General features: G+C 57.8%; 1 protein-coding gene across 1 annotated transcript; it reads left to right on the forward strand.

Moving 5' to 3' along the window:
- Positions 1 to 373: 373 nt before the first annotated feature.
- NEUROD2 (neuronal differentiation 2) lies at positions 374 to 3,605 on the forward strand. Its single transcript, XM_072747331.1, has 2 exons — positions 374 to 565; positions 1,746 to 3,605. The coding sequence occupies exon 2, from the start codon at positions 1,751 to 1,753 to the stop codon at positions 2,897 to 2,899; it is 1,149 nt and encodes a 382-aa protein (XP_072603432.1). The 5' UTR covers positions 374 to 565; positions 1,746 to 1,750; the 3' UTR covers positions 2,900 to 3,605.
- The last annotated feature ends 7,649 nt before the right edge of the window (positions 3,606 to 11,254 follow it).

Here is an 11,254-nt window from a genome sequence, read left to right on the forward strand (position 1 = left end):
GGAGCACAGAATTGGGGGCCACTACCCCCCAATTTCCAGCCTTGCCACCCCATTGTTCTCATGTGGGGGGCTCTCCACCCGAGGGGGGCAACTCCTCCCACCTCCCTCTCAATCCCTGCTTTCCCTGCGTTGGGCGGGGAGGGGAGGGCGGCAGAGATATTTATTTATTTCCTTTATTTATTTAATTTTTTTTTTTTTTTTTTTTTTTTTTTTTTTTTGGAGTAGAGAGTGACAGATGGCGGCGGGTCCCGGGGGAGCCGGCTCTCCCCCAATGCAGACGCATGCCAATCACCGTCTCTCATGTGATAGCTGCTGCCCGTGACGTGCCAAGCCCATATGGCCTGGCATAGAGGCTGGTACCCCGCCTGGTAGAGATGCCACACTCGCTCCGCGGTTCGCATGGCGCTCTGAAGACGCCGGCGCCCGCCGCCTTGAGGAGCCGCTGCCCCCGCTCCCTGAAGATGGGGGAACAATGAAATAAGCGAGAAGATTCCTCTTCTCCCCCCTCTCTCTCTTGCCCCCCTCCCCCCCCTCCCCTCCCCTCTCCCCTTGACTCCTCTCCGAGGTAAGTTGTCCGAAAGGGAGCTAGATCTGACCCGCCGGGTGGGGGGGTGGGGGGAGGGCGGCTGCTTTGGCCGACCACAGGGTCCCCAAATCCCCCCTTCCTGGGACGATGCCCCCTCATCGGGTGGGCATCAGAGGTGCCCTGGGTTCCCTCTCCCCTAGGGGCTGCAGCTCAGGGGGCTGCGGAGGGAGGCGTCTCTGCCTGCGATGGGTTTGGGGAGAAAAGCAGGATCATGGAGGGGGGGAGTGAAGGGGCTGAGATGAGGGACCCCCGCCATGGTTGTCCCGGAGGAACCTGCGACCTTTCCTCTACACCAAAAAAAAAAAAAAAAGAAAGAAAGAAAAAAAAAAGAAAAAGAAAAAGAAAGAAAGAAAAAAGAAAAAAAGAAAAGCAAACAAATTTGATTCCCCCCCGCATCAACCCCGAAATACAACGAGATCCGAAGAGTCGCGAAGGAGGGAGGCAGTTCGAAGGGGGCAAAGGGGTCCCTGACCGCAGGGGAGACGGACGGGGCTCGCTCCTCTCGACCTCCTCCCCACGCCCGGGTTCCTCGGTCCTCGCCGCCCCGCGCTGGCTCCGGGAGCTGGGGACGCCACGGCTAGAAGAGACTATCCTCCCGCCTCTGGAATTGGGGCTGCGGGGGTGGGGGCCGAGCCGAGGGCGGCGCGCGGCCAAGTTGCAAATTGGATTAGGGAGCGTGGGGGTGAGAGCCGCGGGAGGGGTGGGGGAGCCGGGCCGAGGGGCCCGGGCCGCCGGAGCCGCCGAGCGGGGCTGCTGTCCCCACCCGAGGCCGCCCTGCCTTCCTCCACCGCCAGGATAGAGCCGGCGTTCAGGCGAGCGCGCCGCCTCCCCCCGGCGAGGATGTCGGCTCCCAGCGCCCCGACTCGGCCCCCGGCCTGACCGGGAGAAGCCCGGGGCGCGGGCAGCGGCCCCTCATTCCGGCGAGGGGCGGAGCCGGGGCCCAGCGCGGGGGAGAGGGCCCGGGCCGGGATCCCGGCGGGCGGCCGGGGCTGGGCTGGGCCGGCTCTGGGCGGGGCAGGCGGAGGAGGTGGGCGTCCCGAGTCCCTGGGGCAGGAACCCACCCCGGACTTGGGGGGGCGGCGGGGGGCGCGGCGTGACCCCGGCGCGCCCCTCACTCAGCGCTGTCTGTCTCCCCTTCCCGCCCACGGGGCGCCCTCAGGCACCATGCTGACCCGCCTGTTCAGCGAGCCCGGTCTCCTCTCGGACGTGCCCAAGTTCGCCAGCTGGGGCGACGGCGACGACGACGAGCCGAGGAGCGACAAGGGCGACGCGCCGCCGCCGCCGCCGCCGCCGCCGGGGCCCGGGGCTCCGGGGCCCGCCCGGGCCGCCAAGCCAGTCCCTCTCCGTGCAGACGAGGTGCCGGAGGCCGCGCTGGCCGAGGTGAAGGAGGAAGGCGAGCTGGGGGGCGAGGAGGAAGAGGAAGAGGAGGAGGAGGAAGGGCTGGACGAGGCAGAGGGCGAGCGGCCCAAGAAGCGCGGGCCCAAGAAGCGCAAGATGACCAAGGCGCGCCTGGAGCGCTCCAAGCTGCGGCGGCAGAAGGCTAACGCGCGGGAGCGCAACCGCATGCACGACCTGAACGCGGCGCTGGACAACCTGCGGAAGGTGGTGCCCTGCTACTCCAAGACACAGAAGCTGTCCAAGATCGAGACGCTGCGCCTAGCCAAGAACTACATCTGGGCGCTCTCGGAGATCCTGCGCTCCGGCAAGCGGCCCGACCTGGTGTCCTACGTGCAGACGCTGTGCAAGGGTCTGTCGCAGCCCACCACCAACCTGGTGGCCGGCTGCCTGCAGCTCAACTCGCGCAACTTCCTCACGGAGCAGGGCGCCGACGGCACGGGCCGCTTCCACGGCTCGGGGGGCCCGTTTGCCATGCATCCCTACCCGTACCCGTGCTCGCGCCTGGCGGGCGCACAGTGCCAGGCGGCGGGCGGCCTGGGCGGCGGCGCGGCGCACGCCCTGCGGACCCACGGCTACTGCGCCGCCTACGAGACGCTGTATGCTGCGGCGGGCGGCGGCGGCGCGAGCCCGGACTACAACAGCTCCGAGTACGAGGGCCCGCTCAGCCCCCCGCTCTGTCTCAATGGCAACTTCTCACTCAAGCAGGACTCGTCGCCCGACCACGAGAAGAGCTACCATTATTCTATGCACTACTCGGCGCTGCCCGGCTCGCGGCCCACGGGCCACGGGCTGGTCTTCGGCTCGTCGGCTGTGCGCGGGGGCGTCCACTCGGAGAATCTCTTGTCTTACGATATGCACCTTCACCACGACCGGGGCCCCATGTACGAGGAGCTCAATGCGTTTTTCCATAACTGAGACCTCGAGCCGGCCCCTTTCTTTTTCTTTTGCCTTTGCCCGCACCCCTGCTCCCAGCCCCCCGAGCGCAAGGGGACCCCCACCTATCCTGGCGCCGGGCGCGGGGAGCGGGCCGCCGGTACTGACCCTCTCCTGGGCAGTGCAGTCCTCTTACCTGTGGGTGGCCCGTCCCAGGGGCCTTGCTTCCCCCAGGGGACTCGCCTTCTCTCTCCCCAAGGGGTTTCCTCCTCTTTCCCATGGGCAGTTCTCCAGGGACTCCTCTTAGGGCACTCCCTGGAGACCACCCCCCATTTCCCAATCCCTACACTTAGGTTTCCTCTGCCCCTCCCCCTGCAAGCCCAAAGGCTTTGGCAAGGGGGCAGCTGAGCTGTGGGATACCATTTTCCCTCTATTGTTGTTGTTGTTGTTGTTATCATTATCATTATCATTATTATTATTATTATTATTATAACAGACACCAAGCTGCCGAGGCAGAAAGGAGCCGGGCGCCCCCTCTTTCTTGAAGAGGGCAAAAGTCAGGGCGCCGGAGCCTGGACCTGGAACGCCCTCTCCCAACCCCTAGTCTCAGCGTTTTGTGATTTTAATTTTGGCGGGAGGAAGTGTGGATTGAGAGGAAAGAGAGAGGCCAAGACAATTTGTAACTAGAATCCGTTTTTCCCTTTTCCTTTTTTTAAACAAACAAACAAACGTACAAAAAAAAAAAAAAAAAAAAGCTAAGAGGCGACGGAGGCCGAACGCAGAGTCCGGATCGGAGAGAAAACGCAGTAAGAACTTTTAGAAGCAATAAAAGGCAAAAAATACTACTACCAATAATAAAAAGACACAAATATCTATGCAAGGAGGTTCTGACAGAGCCTAGCGGCCCGGCCCGGCCCCGGGATGCCCCTCCCGGCCCGCGGGTCGCGCCGCCCAAGCGCGGATCTGTGCACTTTGGTGAAGTGGGGGCCGGTGCCGCCCCCTCCCCTCCCCAGGTTCTTACAATCAGTGACTCGGAGATTTGGGGCCCCAGTGCCACTGCCCTCCCCCCGCCCCGTCCCCATTGTGCGTCATGCTGTTTTTTAAAAACCTGTTTCCAAATTTGTATGGAATGGCAAACTGTTGGGGGGGTCGGTTTGGGGAGGGAGGGTTTGCATGAGAGACACACACGCACACCACACCGCACGCACACGCAGGCCTGGCGCGGGCGTCGAGGGGCAGAGGGAGGAGAGCTCGTGGAACCCTCGCTCCCCGCAGGCAATCCTCATCCCGGGTTGAGGGTGGAGACCAAGACCTAGGGACAGCCCCGCCCCTGCCCGAATGTGCCTCGGTGGGCGCCAGGCGCCCGGCAATTTCCGGTGGCTGGAGAGGTTTTTTTGTCTGAGGCGTCCTCTTGGCTCAGGCTAGCAGGTGGGCAGGGAGAGGGCTGAGGGCTCCTTCTGGAAGTTTCCCAGAAAAGGGGGCAAAAGGAGAACCTCTCCCCACCGGAGGCAGATCAGGCATCCAAACACACGATGCAAAAATGCAAACCCACAGGCAACACACCCACACGCAATTTTACCTTCCTCTTGTAGCGAAGATGAAACTCCCGTCGGACACCCGAAGTGCATTGCGTGTTTCTGTTCAGTTTAATGACGATTAATAAATATTTATGTAAATGAGATGCAAAGCCGGACCGGTTTCTCACGGTGGCCTCATTTCATTTGGGGGATTGAGCTGGGGCTCTGGGGGATGGAGACACAGAGTCAAGTGACTGTACAGAGGCCAGGTACAGTGACCCTGGACCTTCCTACGTGGGATATCCACCCTGCAACCTTGCTCCCACCCATCCACCGGGCATCAAAACAGCTACACACACTGCCCCTCCCAGACCTTACACAAACTCATACACACTCCTAGCACAAAGCATTGCACTAATCTCCCTACACTCCTTCAGTTCCCAAACATGCACCTGTACCTCCTTGGAGAACAAAATATTTTTGCATCGCTAAGAAATGACCCAGTTGGGAACAGCCGGTCATTTTACAACCCTCTGCCCACTCTTGCAAAAAACAAACAAACAAACAAAACAAGTGCATAGAGATAAAGAGACAACCATTTGAGCCAGAGAGGGATATTTTTAAATTAAAAAAAATTCTAAGGTCATGAGGATGAAATATTAATGTAGGAAGTCTTTTTAGTATAAAATTTATGTTTCCGTGGACTCAGGGGAATCAGCCATTTTTAGTTTCAGGAATGTTGAAATTTGTAGTACTATTGATGAGGTTGCAGGTGTTCCCTGAGCTGTATGAGGGGTCTGAATCTAGATCCTCATCTGCAAGAATGGAGCTTGAGGTCACCATGAGTTTCCCCTGACAGGACAGCAGGAAACCCCTGGTCTACACCTGGACAGTCTCCTTCCGGCCTGGTGCAGCTCCAGACAGAGGGAACCCTCAGTCTAGGGAGGTGAAAGAAGAGCATAGCAGAAGAGCTTGTTCTGCCCAGGCTGCTTCCCCATCTCACAAGACAGCCTCACAATTCTCTTTCTCTGAGCCTCACGGGCACAAGCATCTCTGAACTGACTTCCCTGAAAGGAGCCTCTCCAGTGAGCACTGGACTCCTGGAATATTTGGAGGAGGGGGTGTGTGTCTAAATCCCAAAAAACACCACCCCGAAGTCTGAACACGGTTAGGAAGACGGAGACTGGGTTGCTTCTGACGCTGCTTACTAAAATTATTTAACACACACACAAAAACACTGTTGCTTGTTTTAGGGCTGAAATGGGGAGGGGGCGTGCTGTTAGGGCTGGAGCTAGCGGTCAGGCATGCTAAAGGGTTTTTAAAGATTGGATCCAAGAGCCCCAAAAGAGAGCGCCCTGACACAATCAGGAAAAGAGAAGGTAGTTGAAGAAGGAAGCCTTAAATGTGAAAGGGTCGATCGGATTATACTGTCTGGCCTTCAGTTTGGCGTCTCCCTTAACTGACCACTTCCAAACACTGTCTCACCAGTGGAGACGATGCCCTCTCTCCTCCAACGGAGGACCGCTGCGGGGGGGACCAAGGCCCGGGGCTGGGAGCTGTCCGCCCCCGGGTGCTGACTCTCGTCCAGTCTCGAGCCTTCCAGACGCAGAGGCAGGCCGACTGTGCCCGGCCCACGGAGGGGTGGAGGTGGGGGTGGGGGGAGCGCGGCACAGCGAGAGGCCCTTTTCGACGCGCGGCCGGAATTCTGGGCAGAATTCTGCCGTAGTTTTCGGAGAATTTCACTGGAATCTTCTCAAAATTTCATCTAGAATTCTTACAGGATCATTTTCTCTAAACTGAGTTTTAAGAATTGAGCCCTTCCACCAAGGATTCACCTCTCTCAGTGGTCTAAGGGAATTTAATAAGCCTTGGAGCCATCCCTATTCTGGGAGAAAGGACTTGACCCACCTTTCTCCCCCACGTCTCGCCTGGTGTATGAAGCTAGGCATAAATTCCAGACTCAAATCTGGAGTCTGGGATGCTCATGGCATGGGACAGGCCTGGCAGAGACAACTAGAGAGAAAGGGAACTCGGCACCTATCCCGAGGCCTGAATCTTATCCTGCCCTGGAAACAAGGTTAATTGGGCTTCTCTCCCATTCAGCCTGTTTCCCAGAACCCGCTCTGAAATCCCGGGCTGGGTAGCATCCAGGTGGCTTGGGGCCGGAAGCAAAAGACCCCTCCACGTGGCTTCCCTGGCCAGACCACAGACTCCTACTCGCTTCACTCTTCCGGCTACTCCATGCAGCATCATCCGGCTTTTGAAGATGGATTCTAGCTCCTTCTGAAAGATGTTGAGGACTCTCAGGCCACTGCGTCAGTGGTCACCTTGGTCAGGGGTTGGGGGTGCCTGGCCCCCTTTTGGGGTGGGAATCCTGCGTGCGCCTTCGCTTCCCGTGAATTCCACTGCTGACGAGAGCTACCCTTTTCCCAATTCCTGACCCTTCCCCCACATTCCCTGCACTCTGTCTGTGCTCTATCCTCCCATCACACCCCCCCCCCCCCCCCCCCCCCGCCCCAGCGCTCAACTTCCCTGGTGAGATGGCAAGATGAGCAGGAGAAGAAGATGCGTGAGGACACGCGGCCCCAAACTCCCCCTCGCAGGTTGTTTCCTCTCGCTGGCTCTCCCGCTTGCATGTACACACAGAGAAGCTCCAGGAACAGAAGGAGGTGTGTGTGTGTTGGGGGGGGGGGTAGAGAAAGCTAAAAGGGGCCAGAGCAGTAGGAGGGAGGGGGCAAGGGGAGAAGTCATAGAGAGGATGCCCTCCTTGCCCTACCTAGCTGGAACAGCGGGATCTCCAAGCACGCACTAGCAGGCTCAGCTCAACCCCTGGACTATAGAACCTGAAGGGTGCAGCCCGGATCAATCAGGAGGGCATCTCCTCTTGATTTTCTCACCCCCATCCAAAGTCAAGCATTTGGAAATGACAGGGAAATGGAGATATTTCTGAGTCCAGGCCATTTGTCCATCAGGGGGGAAAGAGAGGATAAGCCTTGCTGCTTTTCTCCTCACTATTTAACCAGACACATTCTGGACCATGAGCCCCTGATGGCCAGTGAACCCCCAGCTCTGATTTTATCACCTAGTGGGACAATCCAATAAACCACTGAGTACAGTCCAGGAAAACTAACCCCATGGGAGTCAGCAACAGGGAACCCCTGACACTCCCCAGACCCCATCGGGTTGTGTATGCTTCTCTTTCTCTCTTTTATGGGAAAGTCAGCCCATGAATGCAAGGAACTCCCACAGAGGGCAGAGATTTCATTCCCTCTTGGATGACCTTTTCTTTCTCCTCTTCCCCAGAGTACTTAAACTTGAAGTTGCCTGCTCCTTAGAGAAATCTGTTGATTTAAGCAGACATTGAGACTGAGGAATAATTCTAGATTCCACAGTTCAGTTCTCAAGGAAGGTGGGAAGAAAGGGACTACATGGGCCAGGCTTGACCAGCACTGGCCTCTAGCTCCATTCCCAGGATCCTCATATTACAGCAGGGGTCAGACCAGGTCTCTGCACTTGACCTGCTCCTACGTGCTCAAAGGAGAAAGTTGCTTTTTATGAGATATGGAAGGGGGCAGACCGACCTCAGCTGTCACAACAGACTTCCCACCTCACAGTCCAAGACGTTGTCACCTTTTTTTTCTTTAGGGCTGGGGCACGAAAAGCACTGGCCACAGAACCAGAGGGGAGGGGAGGACCTGGACTTTGAGAAACCTGGAAAGTCTGCTCCCCTCTTAAATACTGAATCAGCCTCTTGCCTCTCTGTCCTTCATCTTTAAAAATTCTGGACAAAGTTGTCCTGGGTGAAAAGTGGTAAGAAAGGGCACAGACACCTGCGAAGGGCTGGTCTGCCTTTTGAAACTTTCTCCATCATAGAGCACTGAGGTAGGAGTAGCCTGCCCAGGGAGTGCCAGCGGGAGAAGGCTGAGAGGAAGGCTGGGCTCACAGGCAGGAAGGCAATCAATTTCTCAGAGGGAGATGCCAGGGACTGGGGGAACGTTAGCCCCCCACTTCTGTCTGAGGAGAAGCTGGGGCACTCACGGAGGAAGAAAGGACTAGGGAACCCCTAGACACTGGCTGTGCCAAGAAAGCTGGGGTATGCGTTGGGTGGAGATACTGCCCAGATGTGCACCAGGGTGTGGCTCTGGCACTGCAAACTCGCCCGCCTGTTCCAGCGCAGGAGCGCAGCATCGACTCCCCAAGCCGGCTGGGGCTGCAGGTTTCCATACACGGAGTGTGTGCCTGGTGTTCGGTTATTCAAACCTTTCTCTCTGCTTGTCTCCACCTCGGTATTCATCTCATTCCTCTTTTTGGAATTAATTGAATTAGGACCGGTCTTTCCTGGGCTCTTCCGCCTCTCGCCGGAGGCTGCGCTGGCCAGGAGGCCAGGGCTGGCAGGTCAGGTCCCGCCGGGCCCAAGGAACCCCAAGCCCCTTTGGGGACCCGCGTGCCAGTTCCTACCCTCAGCCAAGTCTTCGCCAAGGGCACAGCTGGGCGGGGTCTGGGCAGTCCGCCCGGCTTGGGACATCTGTTCTCGCCAGAGTCGCATTAAAAGCAAGGGGTGGGGGTGGGGGGCTCCGAACCAACCTTTCAACCCCTAGCCGAAGCCTGCTTTCTGGACCGCAGGCAGAGGCAGTGGGGGACACCGGACTCGCACAGTTTTCTCTTTCCCCTTGGGAAAGCCCGAGAATTGGTATAGGGTAAGTGGGGCTTTCTCTCTTGCCTCCGTCTCTGCCTCTGGACAGTCGGATGCCACATCGGGCCTCACTCCTGGAGGGCAACAGGGTACTCCAGTCCCGCGGGAGCTGCCCGGGAGCCTCCGGAGGCTATGGCGCCTAGGATACTTCGGAGGCTTCGGCCGGCGGGAAGCCGCACGGATCCCGCTTGCAGCGAACTCGCGCTCGGCTCAGCTCCGAGGCCGAGGCGGGGGCGCTGCGCAGGGGAAGGGTTAAACACAACTCAATTAAAACTTCGAAAACACTTGGATTTATATTGGGGGGACGGCGGTGCCTTTTTAAAAACCTGAGAAGGACTACAAAGCCCCCCAGGAAAACCAAACCAAAACCTTTAACTACTGATCATTTTGTAGAAAAAAAAAAAAATCCCTCAGACACTTCTCCTTTGGTACCACCACGGAAAAGCTCCCTCCTGGCCAAGTCCAGCGCCTGGACACCCCTTCACCACCCCAGTGCCCTGGCGCTGAGCCCAGGTCGCCCCCTGCCCACCCTTCGCTCCCGTGTTGGTGCCAGTCTGTGCCACTCAGCCGGTGCCCGGTGCCCGGTGCCAGGCGCGGGGGGAAGGCGGGGAGGAGCCGAGGCTCCAGCTTAAATTCCATGGCATCTGTTCATTATTATACAGTGAGGATTTTTATATGGACAGCTAAATTAAAGACAGATTTTTGCCAGAATTGCAGATCCCATAAAAATGATGACACAGGATGGGGGCTTTTTCTTTAAAAAAAAAAAAAAGAAAGAAAGAAAGAAAGATTTAAAAAACATAACCCGACAAACCACAACCCAAATCCCTCTGTGCCCCTCTCCTCTGATGTCAGTGAGTTACTTTGGCCCCTTTGCCTTCCCCTTCTTCCACCAGCATGAGCTGCCCAGGGAGAACCAAACCCCAGAGGCTCTTCATGCCCTGCCTGCTCACAGATGCCCAGTGACCAACCAGCACTCTCCCACAGCTGCTGGGGCGGGCAGAGGCAGAATGGCCAGGTCAGGTGTGGAGGGTCAGGATGGGAACTGGAGCTGGGAGGCAGTACCAGGAAGGGGTGGATGTGGGGGGGGGGGGCTTGACCTTTCTGCATTCCACATTCAAAGGGCAGGCTGCATTTTTGGCTGGTTGCCAAGGCTGGGGGTGGCTGGTGAGGACCAGGCAGGTGGGGCCCTCCATCCCCCTGCTTGGGACAGCACCCACTTCCCCCTCTCTAATAGAGAGAGTGCTACAATTATGGGGCACTGGGCATAATTTGCCCAGGAGCGGGAGTTCTGGAATGTCTACTTTCAGGAGATTCTAGAATGCTGGAACCTCCCCCAGGTTGGTGGCATTCTAGAACTTTCAGGGATCTGGAAATTCTGGGTCCTGTACGAGACCTCCCAGACTTCTGGGGTTCTGGTTGCAACAACTCAAATTTGAAGTTCAGGGATGGTTTCTGGGGTCTGGGGGTTGAGGGGGGCTGGATGGAGACTGGAAAAGTGTGGGCATGCAACCGGGGGGAAGATTGATAACATGAGGGCCCCTCTCAGGAGCTCAGATGGGGCCCCCCAAACCAGTGAGGGTCTTTCTTAATTTTCTTTCATTAATCTTTCTCAGAGAAGAAAAAAAATATCTGTGGGGTTCTGCGTCCTCCAGACAATTGCTCTGTGTGTCTGTAGCTCTGTCTGTGGGGCTGTCTGCTCGTCTCCCTCAGATTTGAAGCTGACAGAATTCATATCAGAAGAGCGAGCGCAGGGACATCTGTGTGCGGAATGACTGTGCCTACTCGAACCTGCCAATCGCTCCTGGCACGAGCTGGGTAACAAATGCCTGTTACCTCGGAATGCTGGCGGGTGGGGGGAGGGTGGGGGAGGGTGCCTGGCACCACCCCCGGCTGCCAAGCCCTGCCAAGGCCCCCTCCTGCCCTCCGCGGGCCCCGCCCCCTTCCCCGAGTTGGGGGTCCGCGGAATTGGATTGTTCCTTAATTAGCAGTGATTAGAAAATTTGGGTGTCTCTCAAACCCGGCCAGCCCGGGTATCCTTGGCCTCCCTGATCTCGATCCTCGCGCCCCTCCTGCCCTCCCTCCATGTTCCCCGGATTAACTCTGGGTTTCCACGGAGGGCAGGCAGGCGGCCAGTTGGGGGTGGGGTGGCTCACGGAATGCAGAGAAAGGGGTCTCTGGAGGGAA

Source organism: Vulpes vulpes, chromosome 2 (assembly GCF_048418805.1).
Source record: "Vulpes vulpes isolate BD-2025 chromosome 2, VulVul3, whole genome shotgun sequence".
Classification (NCBI taxonomy): Eukaryota; Metazoa; Chordata; class Mammalia; order Carnivora; family Canidae; genus Vulpes; species Vulpes vulpes.

Bases quoted from the DNA above. Each gene is read 5' to 3' on its own strand.
- NEUROD2 (XM_072747331.1), top strand. From the start codon at position 1,751: ATGCTGACCCGCCTGTTCAGCGAGCCCGGTCTCCTCTCGGACGTGCCC.